The sequence below is a fragment of the Apus apus genome, chromosome 1 (assembly GCF_020740795.1).
Source record: "Apus apus isolate bApuApu2 chromosome 1, bApuApu2.pri.cur, whole genome shotgun sequence".
NCBI lineage: Eukaryota > Metazoa > Chordata > Aves > Apodiformes > Apodidae > Apus > Apus apus.
The window spans coordinates 7,461,405-7,482,851 of record NC_067282.1 but is presented as its reverse complement, the minus strand read 5'-3'; the positions used below and the strand labels follow the sequence as shown (position 1 = coordinate 7,482,851).

At 40.4% G+C, this 21,447-nt stretch overlaps 1 protein-coding gene across 20 annotated transcripts in view; it reads right to left on the bottom strand.

The window, feature by feature from the left end:
• DLG2 (discs large MAGUK scaffold protein 2) overlaps positions 1 to 21,447 on the bottom strand; it is a 1,033,121-nt gene that overhangs the window by 24,919 nt on the left and 986,755 nt on the right. For all 20 annotated transcript variants that reach the window (XM_051620514.1, XM_051620368.1, XM_051620405.1 and 17 more), the window contains one exon: positions 20,155 to 20,230. In XM_051620514.1, coding sequence (XP_051476474.1) covers positions 20,155 to 20,230 — 76 coding nt within the window. The remainder of the gene's footprint in view (positions 1 to 20,154; positions 20,231 to 21,447) is intronic.

Genomic DNA, 21,447 nt, shown 5'->3' with positions numbered 1-21,447 from the left:
TAGTTTTCTGTAATTTAGCGGTGGCATTTTGCAGATAAGCAGTATTTAATTGCAAGCTGAGCAACATATAGTGCTTTAATTCTTCAAATAGGCAATTAATATGGAAAAAAATACTTTTTTACATGATAAAATCTTATGCTTTATAGACAGTCACAGGAACTTGTAGCACTGCACTGTGTAAAAGCAGGATATGCCTACTTGGGACATGTATTTCAGAAACTAAATGATGAATTAGGATCCAAATATAGTCAAATCAAGAGAAGGTAGCATTTCCAGGGCACCTGTGCAAAGCTGCAGATGGTGCTTATCTGATCTGTGTTCTCCATCAATGTCCTACACTGTTTTCTATACTGAACATATGAAATGCCCAGACACAGGACTTTGCAAGTGATCAGCTCCAAGAGACCTTCTCAACTCATTTAAAGGACCAATAATCTCATGTGTTTGTCATTGCTCAAATGAATTATAACCAGTATTTAGCTCCAATTCTGAAATGGAATAGATTTAGAATTTCAGAATGTAATTAATTTTCTTATATTTTGGAAGCACAGCATAAAATGTGGTATAGAATATATATTTCCAAAAGATGTGAAGATACGTACTGAAAATCTCTATTAATGTAGTTGTCTACTTGTGTCACAAAAGTTTCATGCCACTTTTACATTTCAAGCATATTTAAAGTTCAGTAACTGAAAACAAAGGAAAAAAAAAAGCACATGTAGAATAAATGATCTCTCAGAGTATGTAAACATTCAATGTGAAATTAATGTGGAGGTCATGCACAAATAATCCAGACAGCATGCAATTTCAAAACAAAGCAAATATGAAAGAAAGCCAGAGGAAAAAAAAAATGCACATGAAAGATTAAAGTAATCTGTGGATGAAAAGAGGATTGACATGCACATTACATCACTTTAATGACCTAAAGAATATAATTAAATTAAAATGTGTTTTCTGTGATAATTTCTTTTATTTTTCCAAAGAGAGGAATGTACCATGTTAACATTTCCCATTGTGAAAAATGTTGTTTGTCATGATTCATCTAAATATGACATAGTAATACTATGGGCATACACTTTAAAAGGGAAAAAATGTATATACATAATAGCACCTCAGAAACCAAAGGGATTTAAAAATGACAATAATTTCATTACCAAATGCCATTTCACTTTAGAATTAAAGACAAAGTTATTAAATTGGTAAATAAATATGCTGTGTTTCACAGAGATTATACAACAAATAGTACTTATAAGCATTAGTTTTCAATTTTTTCCCCAACAGTCTAGAGCAAAAATTCATAAAGTCCATTTTCACCAGAAAAGCAGATATTTTTTTCAAGCTTACGTGTGTTCTATCAGTATATTCCAAACTAAACTACTACAGTGTTACATAAACTTTCTCTCCTTTTTCAGTTTCAAGCACTGACTTGCCTTTTTAGTAAGATATTGTTCCAGTTCAATTTGGACTATCAAAATCTATCAGTTCTTAGCAGGTGACTGTTAAGTTCAACCGTGTCACTGTATTTACACCAGTAAAAAGCCTTGTTCCTAAAAATAAACCTGACTCTTAGTTTATTAATATCCATAAGCAAATGTGTTTAATTGTGTTCATATTTTAATAGATTAATCAGTGTGTCTGTTCACATTAATAACCATATATACTATCACTGTGTATTCATGGGGTTAATACTTAAAATAACAATAAACCAGGAAATTTTTATAAAGTGGTCTGATCCTGCAAACTTGAAGAAATAATTAATCCTTGGTATTAACCAAATGGGCTTACAAAGTATTTATTTTCTTTCACATTAAGTGCAAGTTGCTCCACAAGAAACCAAAGACAGGAGCCTTGATTTTGGTTTTGTATCCAATATAAATGTGATTAAAATCAGGCTGCTGGTCTCCACCTTAAGGATATGAATTTCTACAGACACCCTGCTAAATGCTTCTTATAGCTACCATGATATGTATCTCTAATGTATAGAGACAAGGGGGGTGGTAAAGAGAGGAGAAAAGAGACTCATACAGAATAAAACCATGTTTCAAGTAGACACATTGAATTAATTCCAGATTTTGTTCTGTTGGTGGAGGAGTGCAGACCAATACTGAACACATATTTTCTTTTTTAAGAGAGGATTATGCATGTGAGTAATGGTGGTAGAGTTAAACTGGAAAATTCAGATGTATGTTTTTGAGATATTTAAGTTCTATAAAATGAAAACTTTGAGACCTGTCAAATATTCTGGAGCCAGTTTTCACAGGGGCTCCCTGTGCTGCTGGGGAGCTGTGAAGTAGCTGTAGGATAAACGACAGAGGTATTTGCCTGCATGTCTCACCCCAATGCAAAAAGTTGCATGCAACTGGAATTCAAATTGTGTTGTCAAGCTTAGGCTTGATTTGACAATATTTATGCAGGCAGAGTTTCTGAAAGTCAGTGAAAAAATGCCAGAAAATGGATTAATTTATAAGCTGCAATTTCTTTGCCATGATCATTGTACAGTCCTGTAATGGCAAATAACTAAAGCATTTCAGTTGCAGTGAAAAACCTGTAAAATGGATTACTTTTCTTCCTCACTGCAGTCAGTTCACAGGGACTACCAGTGACCTAAGAATTGGCCTTAGCAGGCACTTTATAGAGACAAGTGCCTAGGACTAAAAAGCAACTGAAATTTGTAAGTAGTTTGACAACTGAAGAGGTCATTCTTCGTAACATTTGAACTGTGATGAAGAAAACAGAGAGTCTTTTTCCCAGATAAAAAGGAGAGAAAAGCTTTCACTGTTGCCCTGGCTTGTTCTTGTTTGATAGTGCTTAGGCACAGAGTGTGTTTTGGAGAAGGCAGAAAAAAATTGTGATGTGCACTCTTGCTTGACCAGTAATCCTCAGATGTCCCTGGTTATGAAAGACTGGCTCACACACACCACCCTTCCCTGGTTGTGACAGACATTAAGACACTGTGTGTTTCTTGTTCATAGGAACTCCTTTTGGTACTTTTTAAATATATATTTGGTTTCATTTTTGTATTCTAAACGCTTTACTCCAGGTGCAGCAGCTATGTTACTTAGCTAATAGGACAGTGGCTTTTTAAAGGAAATTTCCATGCAACATGGAAGACACAAATCAATTTCAGAAGTTGCTTTATAGTGGTAAACATCACAAAGAATAGTACAAGAGGAATTTGATAGTTGTACCACACTGCAATAGGCATCTATCTCATTTTCTACTTTGAGCTTCTTCCCCATTTTTTTTTTCACCATGTAGCTGATCCAGCCCATATCGTTCAGTGTAAATGTGCCTGAGAGAGATAGTCCACTTTAGAAGAAGAAGGGCCTAATATATTGGAAAAAAATTTCTTTTGATGGTCTAAAAGAAGCTATAGCTTCCAAAAGCCATTAAACTCCCAAATACATTGGAAAGACTTTATTTTGCTATTTCATTCAACCAATGCTAATCCTCAGTCATGAACCACTGCTCTGGGCTCACCTGAGAAAAAGCTGCTCCAGAGCACGGGCTGTGAAATTCTTTTATACAGGGTGTAGATGAATTTCATTTACCACCTATTTTTAGACACGTTTGAGCTAACTTTTAGTCTTGTTTCCATATTATGAGCTTATCTGTATCAGTCTTGTTCCGAGGTTGGTTTAGCAGTGCATATGAGTTCATTACTTTTGCTGCTTCTTATCTGCAATGCTTTTTGGGTTTTTTATTCTTCTTCTTTAATAACTGCTTTTGGCCTAACTTACATGAAAAAACCCTCACTCAGGCAGCATTCTGCAAAGATTCTACAAAATTTCTCAGCAACATCACACCCCTGCAATCCTTTTATCTACATTTAATTCACATTTTTTCTATTACAGACATTCTTTTACTCTGAACACTGACTTTAATAAAGGTTTGGGCACTCAAATGCTATTCAATGTCTGCATGTTAAACATCTCCCGTCATACTGAACAGTTGCACTGACACCAGAAAGAGAAGTTTTGAACTGTAACAAATCCAGTGTAATTTCTCCTTTCAAACATACATGTAACCTCTCTGTTTTTATAGTGGGCTTTTTCACTTAGCAATTTGAAATGTCTGAAGACAATCCTATATTTGCTTTATGTGGAAAGTGGTTTTGCAGTTAGCATGACAGCACAGTCCAGGCAACATGGGTCAAGCCACACTTTGGGATCTTAAGCCTCATTGCTTCACCTGCAGTACTGGGACCACAGCAAAGCCCACCTAACAGGCACTATGATCTGGTGGATACTATCAATGAGGCCATGGTAGTTTCTTTTATTAAGATACTGAAGTATACTGAGGTAAAGCAACTTGACTAAGTCTAGAAGAAAGCCACTGCTACTGAGCCATACTTGCTTCCCTGGTGTAACCACAAACTTGACCATGGACTGGGTTCACACACACAGAAAGCTCCTAATGATGTCTGCGCAGACATGCAGAAGAACTTCTTTAAGACATATGTCTTTCACTCCCAGTCTGACCACGCAGTTATGCTGGCAAGCAACACTTGACAAATTCTCTATGTCTTTTTATGAGAAGCAGGGAAAAGACGTCCCTGTTCTATCGTGCTGGTTTGGTTTGGTGGGTTTTTTTTTAGGGGGGAGGTGCCCCATGGGTCTCTCCATTAAGAAGCTGAGAAGCTCCCCCTGCTCCAAACCCAGCCAAGGAGCCATTAGAGGGACAATAGAGGTGCCTCTGCCATTAACATACAAAAGAACTGATGTAGGACCTGAACAGAGCAAGCAGTGAGAAACAGCTGAGCTGGAGAGTTGAGAGCAGTGCCAGGGGGGGGCAGAAGATCCTGAGACTGGTGAGGAAGAAGGGGAAGAAGGTGCCCAAGCAGAAGTTTCCCTGCAACCTATGGCGAGATGGCAGCTGTGCCCCTGCACTCATGGAGGAAGGTGGTGGAACATTCCCTGAAGACGCCAGGAGGGGTGAATGTGGATTTGCTGCCTGTGGACTCTGATTGTACAGCTTTGGAAGCCCCTGGGCCAGGGGAGTTTGTTCCCGAAGCAGCCGTGACTTTGTGGGAAGCCCAGGCTGGAGCAGCTCTGGACCTGGTGGGAAGGACTCATGAAGGAGAGGTTTGTGGAGGACTCTCTCCCATGGGAGGGACCCCATGGGGAAGCAGGGAAGGACTGTAAGGAATCCTTCTTCCTGAGGAGGAAGGAGCAGCAGGAACCACCAGCCTGTGACCTGACTCTAAACCCCATCCCCATCTCCCTGTGCCGCTGGGGGGAAAGAGAGTGAGAAACTGGGAACAAAGGGATTTGGGCCCGGGAAGAAGGGAGGGATGGGGTAACATATGCAAGCCCTGCTCTGTGTGTTGTCTGTGTCCTGTTTGATTAGTGTGACATTAAATTATTATTTTTTCCCCAAGCTGAGTCTGTTTTGCCCAGGACCTTAATTGGTGAAGAACCCTCCTTGTCCTTGTCTCGACCCATGAGCTTCTAGTTGGGTTAGTCCTCCCCATCCCAGAGTGTGTGTGTGGAGGAGCTGAGGTAGCAGACAGGGGGCTGGTTCTTTGTTGTTGTGTCAGGCCCTAACCACAACATCTATTAAGTTCAAACTTAAATTTAGTTAGTTACTGCAAAGTATTGAGGGAGGGAAGACTGGACTACAGTAATTCCTTATTGAATTTTTGCAACATGATCTGTTTTGGTAAGCGAGAACAAACTTTGGGTGAGAAGCAGCTCAGATGAAGATAACTCTGCTTTGTTTTCCCATTAAGCTGCAGGGAGATTTGGATCTTGGAGATCCAAAAAGAAAAAGTACAAGCCTGATGAAAATCTCCGTTCTGTCTGGCTTCTACAGACAGGGGTAGTGTTGTTCCTCCCAAAGAGGAAATTTTACTAATCTTTTTTTAAGACTTGTCAGCCAGCAACTCAATTGTAATTCCTAACAGAGCAACAGTTAAAACCAATAAAACTACCAGAGGAACAGAAAGAATAATAGACTTTTAAGAAAGCATGTAAAGCAGCATTTCCAATTCTGGAAACATGTATTTAACTTGGTGCAAGGTACGACTCACATTAAAAAAGGGAGCACTCATCTATGCTAATTTACATTACAACATTGTTGGCAGGATTGAAACACGAATGCAAAAACCTTGTGTATGTCACAGCCAAGGTCATTTACAACAATCTGAAGGTTGTACACAAAGAGGGTGGGAAAGATTTGGTCAAGAGGCAACACTGAAATTAATGGTGTGAAAATAAGGAAGGGCAAAGCAACTTGAGAGTGGAATCAATTTGGATGCAGAATCATCTGCCCCAAGGGAAGTGGACAAAAAGTAATAGCTAATGGACAGTGAGTCGGCAAGGTGGCAGCAGCAGCAACTGAGGTCAGTCCGAGGTGGGGGCTCAGTTGTGGGATACAGGGGGGTTTCTGAACTCAGGGACCCCACTCACCACTGGAGCCCCCAACCAGGAAGTCCGTGGCAGCCAATCAGGCACAGAGAGCCTGGCCAGGAGCTGCACGGGAGATTTAAACACCCCTGGGGAGCGCGACGAACAGGAGCGGGTGAACAGGAGTGGGGCACTCTGTGAGGCTGGGCATGGCAGTTTGCTCAGGGCAGCTGAGGAGCTGTGACTTAGGGAAGGAGCAAAGAGCTGAGGTGTGAACACGAGGAGAGGATCTTCAAGGCATTTAGCATAGCTGATTACCAGATAACGAGGTGAACAACAGCCACAACAACATCAACAATAGGAAGAAACTTGGAGATGGTAGCCCCCCAGTACCAGCTCGCGACACGTCCACGCGGGCAAAAGCAGTTACCTCTGCTGTAAAGGATGCAGCAACCCAGACCATGCTGCCACAGAGTCCAAGGGGAATGAAGAATGACTTCAGGGTATTGGGGAGAATAGTCAGGGACTCTGTTGCCCAAGTTGTCTTTTCTTCCATACTGCCAGGAGCAGGATATTGTGAAGGAAGTAACTGGAAAATCTCACAGGTTAATACCTGGCTCAGGGCTGGTGTTGACAGAATTTTGGAGCCTCAGAGATCAACAGTAACATTGGTGTGCACTTGGTAAAGTTTTAGGACTGTCTGGTCCCTGGTCCAGACCCACAGATTTTCTTAGAGCATACACTGTAGGACTTTTAAAAGCTTGAAAATCATTCCTCATTCCTTGCTCAGCTATTTTCTCCTATCTTTTTTTCTTTAACTTTGATTTCCAGTTTCCCACTCGTGCTCTTTAGATTTGCAGATGTAATTGAACATTTTGATCCTCTCTATGCAATCTTTTGAATTAATCTCTAATAAAGCTGCAGAAGATGTTAGTTATCTGTGCTGTTAAAAAAAAACATCAACAAAACACCTTGCTCTTTTGTCACTATTTTTTTTGTTGGATCATTTATTTGTGCAATTAAGTGCCACCCACTTGACTTTTGCAAGTGTAAACTACTAAATTGTAAACTACTACATTGTAAACTACTGCATAAAATGGACCACTGCATAAAAAGAATAACTTGAATAAAGACCTTTATTGCTCTTTTGAAGTAGAACTATTCACTGGAAGATAATTGGATCTTATCTTTTCAACTGTCCTTTTGAGTTAAAGGAAGAGTTTTTGCACTCACAGGTGGCTGGTGTAGCAGGCAAAGTTCTGGCTCAGAAGACAGTGAATCATACCAAGCTCATGGTTTTAATTTAAAACATTATTTTGGTCTTACAGCTAAAGTTATAAAAAATAAAGGCATGGACAAACAAAACTAAAGTTGATCTCTAACAGACTGTTGTGAGGTTTGTGTAGGAGGTGACGTTTCTACATCTTCCACGTCACACTACCGGTTTCACAGGTGGGGATATCAAATGAGATGGACTTTGGCTGTGACCCAGGGTGGCAGTTCCTGTAACCTCCCAAACATGGTATGTGAGTCACAAAGCCAATCGAATATGAACTGCCTGAAATTGAATGAGCCAGAAATAAACATGTGAAATATAGAGCCTGTATCATCTTGATGAATGTTAATCCTTGACTTCACTCTTCTTGAGCTTTGTATGAATTCTTCCTAGAAGAAAACTTTGTTCTGTTTCTAATTCTTTGATAGTATCTATTGTCAATACTATAAATTTTTATTTTTAACCACTTTTTTAGATGCCAAGTAACTATGACATCTATACATACATACATACATACATACATACATATTCCCTACCATTTAATTCAGGGCATTAGACAAGAAGTTACAAAAATAGCACACTCATGAAGTTAAACTCAGCACAAATTTCTGCTGGAACAGCTTAGAAGAAAAGCAATTAATTCTTAACTATAAATTCTTGTATTCTGCCTGTGCCAGCAAATTTTCACCTTGTTGTATTTAATCTGTGACCAATTACATTACATATCTTTATGTCAGTGACTCTCTAAAACATTCCTTTTACTTAAGCAGGCATGACACACACTTCTTGTGGGATAGAAAACAGTGCTACCACAGTCCCTAACACTATGGCCACCTAAGAAGCAGCATCATCATATAAATTAACTCCATATAATTATCAGACTGAAGAAACTGAAAAATCTAAGAAATACATGCATTTAAATGAATTTCAGTTGTTCATGAACTGAAAAAAAATTATTCCATCAGTGTTTTGATTGACAAACTGCCAATAGGCAGAAATATTTCACCACTGGGACCAAGTTGAACCCCAAACCCTTTGTTTCTCAAATTTGTTACTTTATTCCATGATGCCTACAGGTTTGAGATATTTATAACTTGTACTTCTCAATAAAATGCAAAATGGCCTTTTTTTTTGTTTGTTTTAAATTTTATGTTTTTAACTGGAAAACAGTTCTAAATATTTTCTACTTCAGGTTTTGTTTGTTTGTTTGTTTGTTTTAAATTTGAAATAAATCCTTCTAGTGGATTTTTAAAAGCTACAAAACCATATTTTTTTTGCTTCAGCTGAGTAAAATACTCAAATTTGATTTGATGGTATTTCTCACAACTTCTAGTACTGTTTTATATCACTTTAAAAAAAACAGGTTTCTTGAGGCATGCCAGTTCCCTGCTAAAGTCAACACTGCTACTGTGGTCTAAATCCAAAGTGAGTACTCATTTGTTTTCTTTCACTTTCAAGTGGGACTTGGGCCCAGCAGGCATTATTATTAAATGATTGCATGTCTTTGTGGAGTGCCTCAAGGTATCCTGGAGCAACGAGACACTGTACAGTTAAATTTTCCTGGCTATATGCTGTTCTAGCAACTGAATTTCATTTGATTACTTCAGCACAGAAGTGAACTAGATGCTGATGACAGCAGTATATCTAATGCACCTTGCAGAAATGCTGAGCAAAACATGCTCAGCTCAAGGGAATGGTCAGGGCAGCCCAATAATACTTGCTCAGATCAAAACACAAAACCAGATGTCCAACCAGTGTCCACTGCTTGCCACCAACTCCAGATGTCTTGAAACATGAAGATGAGACTGTGGAGGGTGTGAAAATACATGAAACAGCAAAGGCAGATGGATAAATGAGACTCAGCTTTTCCTCTGCCATAGGGAGAAGGCATCGCCTCCAAGCTCCTGCTCTGGCAGGAATGATGCTGAGACCTGATTCTTCAATGACACCCAGTGCAACCCCCATTTCTTAGTTCTTGCAGCTTTTTCCAGAACTTAAATCCAACAGAGAGAAAACGAGAAGCAAGACAGAATCTGGCAACAAAGCCAGATGGAGAAGAACAATTTATTCCTCCTCCCTGTGCTGGGCAGTTTCATAACAAAGCTCTAGAGAGTATCTCAGTATCTTCAGGTCTACTAATACCCTGTGCCAATAAAAAGTCCTTGTATGGAAAATATCTCTGCTCAGTAATTTGCTTTTAATAATTTCCACTAGCTTTTTTTTTTTTTTAAAAAAAATTATTATTATTACTTCTTTTGGAGACCAATCTATAAGGAATGAGTCAGTGAGGAATTTGTGCATGATTCCACATTACTTTTTTATCCTTGTCATTAGTTGCCATTTTACCACAGAGGAGCATTCTTAAATGATTGCTAAAGAGTAACAACTAAATTCCAGTAAGTGCAGAAACAATGGCTTTATAAAAGATTAGTAATGGAGATGTAAAACTTGAAATTTTATGACGTGAATGATTTCCAAAGCTTATTTTAAGTTGCACACATAAAAAAAATTAAAATAATCATTTTATTCTCTGGATAGAGCAAAGCAAATTTCAATCATTCTGAGATGGGGGAGTGTACAGTAAAATACTGATTTACAACTGTTGAAAATAAATGACACACACAAAGATTTTCTATAAAAAGCTAAGCTCTGAGTAGAAGGGGGTTTTCTTGTCTGTAACTTTTCCACCTGTAGGTATACAAACAAAGAACCTCAGGAGCCTGCACTATCCCCACAGCAAAAGCGTAGCTGATATTGACACCTCAGGAGCTGTATGCTGGGCTGAGCAGAGAGCTTACCCCTTTGCATTTCTAGATAGCTTTGCCTAACCTAACCTAACCTAACCTAAACTAACCTAACCTATGCAAACATTTATATTTTGCACTTGGCAAACTGGTGATGGAAGAGCACACTCAAAAATACAAAGACTAGTTCAGAAGAAATGGCTGAGATGTCTATGTTGGGCTTTTAAAGAGCACAGTTTGGAATAAGGCTCCGTGGTTCTTATCATGTCTGATCAAGACAAAGCAGATAAGGACTGCAAATCCTTGTCACACCTTTAATTGCAAAGCACTCAAGGGCCATAACCTGGTCTCACCATGCCTTGTAATGGCTGCTGTGTTTTTTATAGGGTGCATGTGCCCAGTCGAGGCCCACAGAAATGAGATCCATTGCATCTGGCTTTAGACGTTTACCCCGTAGGTGCCGGGGGCAGAGGTAGTGACCCCAGGTTCCCTTTACAGTCAGTGCATGATTAATCACATCTCTTTTAGACAACAGTGGCAGGTTGGTGCTCTTGACCATGAAGAAAGGGAGAGCCGTTCGCTTTGGGATTTCTGAGGTGGAGAAATACTAATTTAGGAGAGAGCAAATTCATGTTAAAAAAGTCAGCTAATGTTTTACAACATTTACAGAATTGTCCCATCATCATGTGTAAATAATATTTCTGCAGGAAGCCATATTTCAGGCTTTCCAGTTGTGCAGTTGAAGTATTTTTATGGTAAGTAAAAGCCAAGTTAGAACATTACCACTCATTTCTGCATGTGCTCCTTAGACATTTTCCAGAAGCGTAAAAATAAATGCCTAATGGAAGCATATTTTAGTTGGGAATTATTATTGTTTTTAATATCAGTGGGTGTTCAATAATTGTCTGGCACGGAGGCAATAAAACATTTTTGTTTTGGACAAATTTCACTGTGTTTTTTGGAGTGTTATTAAAGAGTCAGTTTGTTTATACAGCCGAGGCTATACTGTGAACCATTCTGGTTGCTAAATGTTACTAGGAATGCTAAATGTCATTGGGAATCAAATTAGATCAGAGTGGAAATCTCTCCTTTTGTTTGATTAGGGCCTGCCTAAAGCATAGTTTCACTTGGAATGTCTCTAAGCTGGGGGACTGAATTAATATTCTGACTTTTTACTCTATTGGTGGCAAACACTGTTTGAACAGTCGTAAGAAAGGCAAGCTAGAAAATTTTGGACTCAACAAAAGTGCTTTGATAGTCACTGAATGAAGTCAACAGCAACTCAGTCCTGGATGTTCGGGATCTCATCTGGGATCACAATGGTAGGATGTGTGTCTGCAGGACAAGGAGGTTCAGTAAATTGCCTCAGCCCATGGTCCTTGCCAGGGCCATGCTGTCAGTTTGCCTGTGCCCTGCCTTGTGTCTTGCCTATCCCACCTCACCTCCCTGAGGTGACTTCCTGGCTTCTTTGGACCTGACTCATCACTACAGACTTCTGGGAACCACAGGGTTGTGGACCAGCCTTGGTTACTGCCACCAGACTTGCTGTTCACACCCTGGGACTGTACTGGACTGCACCCCTTGTGTGGCTGTTGTCACCCCTGGGTCCCAGTAGAGCAGCCCTCTTCTGCTGGTCCCCAGTCTTGCACTGCATCCAGGTTATTGTCCTTCAGCTGCTCTCCTGGGTAGCAGAGCTGCCTGCAGTTCACTTTGCCCCTCTGCCCTCTTTAACTCAACATCTTCAGCAGTAAGTATGGAAATAGAGCAACAGCATTGCAGCTGCCTTATTCACTGGCTGCTCCTTCAAAACTACCATAGTGGCAGACTAGAAAAAATATAAAAGGGCTGGATTATGCAGGCAAGTACAGACTGGCAGATTGCTCCTAAGCACGTTCCTCCCAGGCATTTGTACCTCCAGTTCCTGAGGATTACAGCTACACAAGTCATCATTTTTCTAAGCAGCAGTTGGAAAACCAGTTGGAGGCTTGAGCTGAGCACTTATTCCAGCAAGAGTGCTCAGATTTCTTTGAAGAACACCCCGTAGGCAGCTGCTCCCATTAAATAGCAACAAGAAATTAGAAAGACTGGGAGAACAGCTAAAATTCAGGCTAGAACGGGAAGGAGGGATGAATCTGGCTGAGACCCAGAATAAAGAATATTTAATTGTGTGTCAGTACCTACACCACCTTCACTAACCCTCATCCCTATCATCCTGCAGGTAGGTGTATGCTGCTTAATTTATGTTCAACCTCTCTCAGTAAATCACTGTACTTGTGATCCCACATGTTCTGGTGTTTGACACTTCCATTATCTTTCAGTCAGGATCTGTTGCTATTTTCTGATTATCAAATTTAGAGGGGGGGAAGAGAGAGGCTCCTCCTTTTCTCTTTTCATACATGTACACATGGACAAACACACACCAACATGGACAGAAATGCTATTCCCAGGCCAGTATCACTCCTTTCACTACCATTGGCTACTGGGTGGAGGGAATTCAGAAAAACATGATTAAGCAATTGAGTGGATTTTTTAATAAGGAAAGCTTAGGGGCCATTAAGTGCAATTTTTGGTCCATGGCAGAGGATCTATTCTTTCTCTGTCACTGCAATGTAACCCACTGGTGAGCGTGTGTGTCACCAGGCTCTCCAAATCAGCAGTTAGCTCAACAATGTAAATGCAAGTTTTCAAATATGCTCAGACTGCAGATTTTCTTCTGCTTCTATTATTGTCCCAGTACCAATCATTTTAGGAAATCCATTCATTATGTCAAATATTTTTAGAAGAGGAGTGCAAAGAAAAGTTGGTAAAAATACACTGATTATGTGGAAAACTCTCTGATTATGGACTACAGAATAGTTTCTCCATAGAAGTAGTGAAACTATATATTTAGAAAAGTGAAGTCTAGTTAAACACACATATATGTTAGAAACAAAAGCCAATTGGCAGAGAGAGAGGTTAAATAGTCTAATATTTATACTTTCTGATTTGTGAGCAGTAGGAGTTCATTTGGGATTATCAACCCTTTCTCTGCACTGATGCACCCAGATCTGTGGTGGTAACCAGCACAGATGCTGCACCTGAGACCAGGGCAGGTGTGACTGCAGGTTCTGCTTGGAGAAGACAAAGACAAATAATCCAGTCTCCAAATACATGGATAGAAGAAGAAATAACAACAGGTTTAAACTGCAGCAGTTTAGCCATTTCTAATGATGAGGAGAGTGGAACACTAGAATGGACTCTTTGAGAAGAGTATGAAATTCCTGTTGTGGGAGGTCTTTAAGTAGTGCTCAGACAAATGAGAAACAGGAAGGAGGTACAGAAGACAGCCTCAGGGCAGGGTTTGGACTTGGTGACCACCTGAGGTTCCTTACAGACCAGTTTTTCTGTGATTTGATGACAAGGGCTGAAAATACCATGATTTCCTAGAGTATAAAATGTTTAGAAATAGGTAGGGCTTGTTTTATTTGTTGTTTCTTTTGTTCCCCCCAAATACAGAATGCAGAATCACAGGATGTTTGGAGTTGGAAGGGACCTTGAAGACCATCAAGTTCCAACTCCCCTGCATGGGCAGGGACACCTCTCAATAGAGCAGGCTGCTCAGAGCCCCATCCAACCTGCTTAGTAAGTTGTCAAAACATGTCCTATGTATCAAGTCTTGGCAGTCACTGGATTTTGACATTTGGAGGAGAGGTGCATTGAGTATGTGAGGATCTTATTTGCACCACAGTATTGTGTTTGCTATCCCAGTCAAGTTTAGCTTTTTCCTGTCATACCTCTGCACAGTGTTGCTAAAATGACAATAAAGCAAGAGGGTAACCTTACACTGCAGGCAGGGCTGCGGGATCTGTAAATAGAATATGCTCATAACAAATATTATTAAATGCTATCAAGCTTCTGACTTTCATAATAAATACCTTCAGAGGGATTTGAAGGGGCAGGCTAAGTGCAGTGTAGGTGATCTGACTGGAATATGAAAAGCATTGTGGATGACAAGTTAACTGGATAGAATAAAAGACTAATGGATAGTGATGGAGCAATAAGGTGTGGGTCACAGCCCAGGACTCCACTGCTGGTGTCAGCAGAGCTGCAGGGAGAGATTTTGGAGGGATGGGGCAGTCTCCTTTCTTGACAGGAACCTTGCCCCCATTTGGCACCCCACTGAGCAGCCTCACTAGTCCACTAATCACTGGGAGACACACTGAACACCCCCATGCATCCTGACACAGACATTAAAGTATGGGAGATTGTGAAAGGCATGACATTTCTTTCACTGGGAACTGAAATTGGGTATTTGTCCATAATCACAGAATGGTTTGTGTTGGGAGGGAATTTAAACACCATCTAGTTTCAACCTCTTGCCATAGGCAGGAACACTTCCCACTAGACCAGGCTGCTCCAAGCCCCATCCAGTCTGGCCTTGAACACTTCCAGGGAGGGGGGATCCACAGCTCCTCTGGGCAACCTCTGCCAGTGTCTCACCACCCTCACAGGAAAGGACTGCTTCCTAATGTCTCATCTAAATATCCCCTCTTCCAGTTTCAAACCATTGTCCCCTTGTCCTATCACTACACGCCATTGCAAAAAGTCCCTCCCCAGCTTTCCTGTAGCCCCTTCAGGCACCGGAAGGTGCTGTAAGTTCTCCCTGGAGACAGACAATGTTCTGGAGTCATTGGCCAAATAGGGTGTGAAATGAAAAGGCAGATGGTATAAAAAAGCAGTTCTCTGTACAACCTTGCTACCCAAACATTATGCTTCAAGGTAGTGCAACACTTCTCTGGAAACAGGCAGCATCCATGAATATTAGAAAAAAGGTGAGATGCTGATAAAGCTCTTTGCAATGTCTGTAGTATCCACTATAAAAATATTTTCAAGAGAGAGTCAAGAAAGAGTGTATGATCTGACAGGGAGAAAAGTAGAAGAAGTGCTGGTTTTGTCTCCTGAAAGACTGGTTGTAATTACAACAGCTGAGAAAAAAGCAGGTTCCTGGCTCATCTCTTTTCCCTCTGTAATACTTCCATCACTGTTTGACATTCTTTTTTATTCAGTAAAAATCTGAAAATCCCTCAGCCACTGTGGGTTTGAGGATTAGAAAAGGAAAGGCTATTCTTGTTCAGCCTGAAGCTCATGGTAGGGGGAATTACCAAGAGCTCAGTACTCTGCCTTGGCAGATACCCAGCCCTCCCCACAGCTACCAACATATTCTGTTCCTTTTGGCACAAAGCTGAGCAACAGAAAATACTTGGGATATGATCTTGAGTTCAGCACAGCATAAAGCATACTTTTGAATTAAGTTTGTGCTCACATAACTCCTTTAAGCTTCCTTCAACATAAAGATCAGACATCAACCTTTTGGCTGCTCTATTTTCCAATGATTATCCCTAGACCAGTGGGCCCCATAGACTGAGACAGTAAATGCTTAGAAAATCATGGCTGTGTTATGTTATCTTCAATTTCCTTCTGTATATTTGAAACTTCAAAGCAGCCAGTGTCCTGGAACCCCTGCCCTTTGCTGCAGTAGCATAGAGCAGCTGCAGGGAACTTGAGGGGTAGAATGGTTGCTTTGCTACTGCAATAACGATTAGAAAAGCTGCTGAAGATCACTACTAGAATAATCTGAATGAAGCTAGAGACTGAACTTGGTCAACACAACTGAAGCACAATCTTTGCTTGGTGAAATGAAGCTTACACCAGTATTTGTATTATTTTTCTTAGTACACAGGTGTCAGCATCTCTAATTGGTTTGATACCTTTAAAATGTTAACAGGAGCAAGAATTTTTATGATGTCTCTGAACCTGACCAATTAAGTTTATTTTGGCCAAAATAAACAAAACATGAAAGAAAAGTAGCCCTATTGGTTTGAACGTTTTCTGAAGTTGCCTAAAAGAAAAAGTCAAAAAACATGATTTTCTTCTAATACCCTCTCTGCTTTTCAAAAGAAACAGTTACTGTCCTGAGTTACATGACCAGAGTGTTAAAAGTTTTCATCAGATCCACTGCTGCTAACTTATCTAATGCCTTGTCAACTTGTTTTTTTAAACAATACCCTACAATACTGAGCATCAGAATTTAATTAGGCATTGCATGGAAAGGCACTATCTGTTGGCTGATTTAAACTCAAGACCCAAAGATTTCACTGAAGCTCTGTAACTGTGTTTCACATTCCCTGTTACTGTAACCATCCTGATTTTGTAAACTTTTACTTCAGAAACCATAGACTGGCGAAGTCTAATGAAATGAATTAAAAGTGACAGAAATATTCTAAATCACATTTTTAAGAAATGCAGAATTCATTTTTTGGATGAGGTAATCCACCCAAGTTTGGCTTGAAGAGGAACTTTGAAATGCTAACAGGTTTGTCAACTGCACAGCTGAGTGTTCTTAAACACCTTTTCAGTGAGGCACAAGATGATCACCTACAAATGTCACACCATCTGCATTACTTTCTTTGTATCTTACCTCTTGATATGTGATAAAAATAAGGCATAAACAGAAAAAAATGCATAAGACATTTAAAACCTGTAGAATAACGAGACAGTTCATATTTAAAAATTGTAGCCAGCTCAAAGAAATGCTGGCACTAACTGATTAAACCTTTGCTGTGGCTTACTAGCTCTTAAATGTTACTTCCATAGGGGAAGAAAGAAGTTTGGGTCAGTAAGATGATTCAGGTAAAATAACAACAGGATAACCCTTTCAGCTATGCAAAAAACCCCAAGTATTCCCTGTATTCACTTAAATTTTGTTAAAAAAATACTTTGATGCATATCTCCTGGCCAAATTTAGAAATATCCCATGAAAAGTGATTCTTCCAACTTCATCTTTAGAGTAAATTAAGACGGTCTCATTTGCCCACACAGTCATGAGTGTATGAGCACAAAGGAGCAACATACACACATAAGCCCACTCCTACTTGAATTTTATCTTGATTTTGAAACAAAAGAGTTCTTCTGGGCCTGCAGTCCTTTGTATCTGGACTTAATTTCTTCCAGAAATTACACAGCTGACACCACTTCTGTTTGAACACTAAAAAACTAAATGGAAACGCTGATCCCTAAAATGCACATAGAGCCACAGAATCATAGAATCATAGAATGGTTAAGGTTGAAAGGGAACTTAAAGATCATCAGGTTGCAACCTCCCTGCTATGAGCAGGGACACCTCACACTAGACCAGGCTGCACAAGCCTCATCCAACCTGGCCTTGAACACCTCCAGAGAGGGGCATCCACAATCTCCCTGGGCAAGCTGTTCCAGTGCCTTACTACCCTCATGGTGAAGAATTTCTTCCTAATCACAGAATCACAGAATCTTAGGGGTTGGAAGGGACCTCAAAAGATCATCCAGTCTGACCCCCACTGCCAGAGCAGGATCACCCAGAGCACATCACACAGGAATGCGTCCAGGTGGGGTTTGAATGTCTCCAGAGAAGGAGACTCCACAACCTCTCTGGGCAGCCTGTCCCAGGGCTCTGTCACTCTCACAGTAAAGAAGTTTCTTCTGATGTTTATGTGGAACCTCCTATGCTCCAGTTTGCACCCATTGCCCCTTGTCCTATCACTGGACATCACTGAAAAAAGCCTGGCTCCATCCTCCTGACTCTCACCCTAACATATTTGTAAACATGGATGAGGTCACCCCTCAATCTCCTTTTCTCCAAGCTGAAGAGACCCAGCTCCCTCAGCCTTTCCTCATCAGGGAGATGTTCCACTCCCTTCATCATCTTTCTGGCTCTGTGCTGGACTCTTTCAAGCAGTTCCCTGTCCTTCCTGAACTGTGGGGCCCAGAACTGGACACAATATTCCAGATGTGGCCTCACCAAGGCAGAATAGAGGGGGAGGAGAACCTAAATCTACCCTCTTTCAGTTTAAAATGTGCTGATACTTAATTTATCAGTGAACCCTTCATCCCTTAGTACTCTTTCAAACACAAGCCTATATAATCTTTTCCCAAAAAGCTTTGAAATTGTGGGATTATTTTTTAATAGACAAAAGCAAATTTTAGCAAATACTAACACTAGAAAGTGTGCTCCCAAAAGGGTACAAGCGTCTTGCTCTGTAATTACACAGTTTCCTAAGCACTGGAACAAACAGCCATGTGAGGAGCTGGAAGATTAATGTTACACTGATGACAAAAACGGAAAAATAATTTGGGGAATCAAGAGGTAATTAAATTCTTGACAGACTGATTTGAATAAGGACCATTAGTTATATGAATGAAATATTCCCCTGAGGCTTTGATATGTACAGGAAATAGACATTCAACAAGTGATTTCACTGGCAATATAAAGCTTACGATTTCCCCAAATAAATGGCAACATTAATTTACACGGTTGCAGAGAGCGGTCATTTCAAACTGAAAAATAGAGTTCTGACTCCTGAAGAAATGCAGTGAGATGAGAAAGTCTTTTCACAATACAGTTTGTTATATGTTCGATACCAAGTTATCCGAATGTGCAAATAATGTGCAGAGGCTGAACTCAGATTTCATGTACCTTGTAAATCTGGAAAACTGGTTTCCCTCAGTGCAGTTATTCTGCATTTGCATTGAACTCAGGAACTCTTCTCTAGAGCAGTACCAGGGAAGTATTTGCAAGGCTGAAGTATTGTTTTGCTGGTATGTAGAGGCTCGGGACCCACTGCACTTGGAGCTGCATGTTCATGGCAAGTGGAACTTTTTACCCTGCTAATCTGTTACAGTCTAAGTGAAAGGACAGAATGAACTGGGATAAAGTAGTATTATTCTCGTTACAGAGGGAAAATTAAGGAAGGAGAGATTAAGAATGAGAATTTCATACTAGGCAGAGGACCACAGGAATAACAGGTCTGGAAGGGACCTGCTGAACCACTTGTTTTTGTCCTTTGCTAGCACCTACCTACAACTGTAACCTCTCATCACCTGGTTTTGGTCCTGCCCTGTGTTCCCTGCAGCCGAACAGGCCTTTTTGCTGACAGTTTCTGAAGCTCTGTCTCTTGGTTTGCTCACAGAAGCTCTCAGTGGTAAACCCCATGTGTGGCAACTGGACTGCTTTCAAAAATAAATCCCTGTACATGTCATGTCAAGTATTCACTGCTGCCACAAACACGAGCTACGCTGCAGCAGAAAAATACATCTCAACAGTCAGGACTGCGGGCATTTCTTGTGCTACAACTCTTGCCAGCCAGATGGCAACGTTCAGGGTATTTGACATCAGGCAAGTGAAAACTGTTGACTGTTGGGGACAATAAAGCAATGAGCAATGCTGCAGAGCACGAACACCCAGGATGCTGTTCGGTCCAGATAGGAAACGGGCATGTTTGTGTTGGCTGGTCCCTCGTGCCTGCTGTGAAACACACCTATCTTCAATGTCTGTCACAACTGTCAAAGCAGAACATCTGAAACCTAAATTTTGCATCTGGGACTCTTTAACATTCAACCTTTTGGGTGAAATTTAACATCTTTTGAAGCCAACGAATTTAGACCTCTTGCTCTATTAATGAAACAAATCTGTATCTACATTAGTTTTTAACATCTTCCCTAGTCATCATTTAACCACAATCACAGCTACCACAGAACGCTCTTTATCTTCTTAGTATCTTCCAGTTAGGAGGCACTGTCATTCAGTAGTATTATAAAAATAATATTTAATTATTTAGAAGATTACATCAAACTATACCCCTATCTATATCTCATTATACTCCAGTTCTTGGTGGCAACAATCTAAATACTCTTTCTGTTAATTTTTTCTCTACTCTGAAATGTATAGAACAATTGGAAAGTTCAATTTGAAAAGGTTTCATTATTTACGTACCCCTTTTGCATCAATTACACCAGGCTTCGCATTGAATTTCACCGTCTTCAAACGTGCTCGTTCCTTTCTTTCAACTCTGGGGAAAAGAAAACACAAAGAAAGTAATACATGTTGATTATAGCAGTCTTTTGAATGATATGTTTGATATCTGACCTGAGACCATTGGTGGCTTACTAAGCACAAAGTGAGCATTTAAGGCAAATTATACGATCTGGAAAGAGAGAGATGTCAGGTCACTTCCTCGGCCAAGCAGCAGTTTTCTGGCAAATACAGGGCTGGGTTTGAGGAGCCTTGGCTGTCCTACACCAACAGAACAGCACTCCCTCCCAACACATATGGCAGCATGGTTAAAACACATTAAGGACAGATTTATCCTCTCCAATTTAAGCTGAACAAAAATAATGCAAGATTTAGAGTTATTCTACAGTCAGAGAAATGAAACAGGGACAGAGAATAAGCTGTTCACCTCAGTGCTTTCAGATGTGCACTTTCTGATGGAATAAATTTCACAGAACCGCAGAATCATCTAGGTTGGAAAAGACCCTCAAGATCAAGTCTAAGCATATATCTAACACTGCCAAGTCCACCACTGTACCATGTTCCTAAGTACCCCATCTACAGGGATGGTGACTCCACCACTTCACTGGGCAGCCTGTTCCAGTGCTTTGACAGCTCTTTCAGTGAAGAAACTCCCTCTGCGCGGGCACCTTTTTCTCTTCCTATAGAGGGAACTTTCTTCCCCAGCTTACATAACTGGTGAACTTTTAGATCTTCTAAATAAGGTAAAATGAATTGCACAGTTTCTGAATCTATTTTAAAAAAAAACAACCCCATGGTTTTGGAGTCATGAACTACTTAAAAATTACCTTAAAATTAGCTTAAAATACCGTACAAAACAGCATATGACACATGACACTGGTGAATGGTGTCTAAGCTCATGGCAAATGCAAAATAAAAAGGATGAAGCTTCACCTGATGGGTTGAGAAATTCCAGTTGTTGGAAAGGAGAGTCTTGCCCTTTTCCCCTCTACTGGTCCCATATCCCATTGCTCCCAACAGTGCCCCTCACTGCTGCCTTCTCCACCACAGAAGACTAGTTCTAGTCTGGCCTCATGAACTGGTCACCCATTAGCAGGTGGATGCATTGGGTGAGTTTATCTTCAATATCAGTTTAATGCAAATAAACCCAGTATACATAATCAAAACTGTCAGAGGAGACGAACCAAAGTGCTGAAAGGGAGAGCAAAAGGGATATACACTTTGGAAGCTCAGTCCCAGCCTGAGCTGAAATAT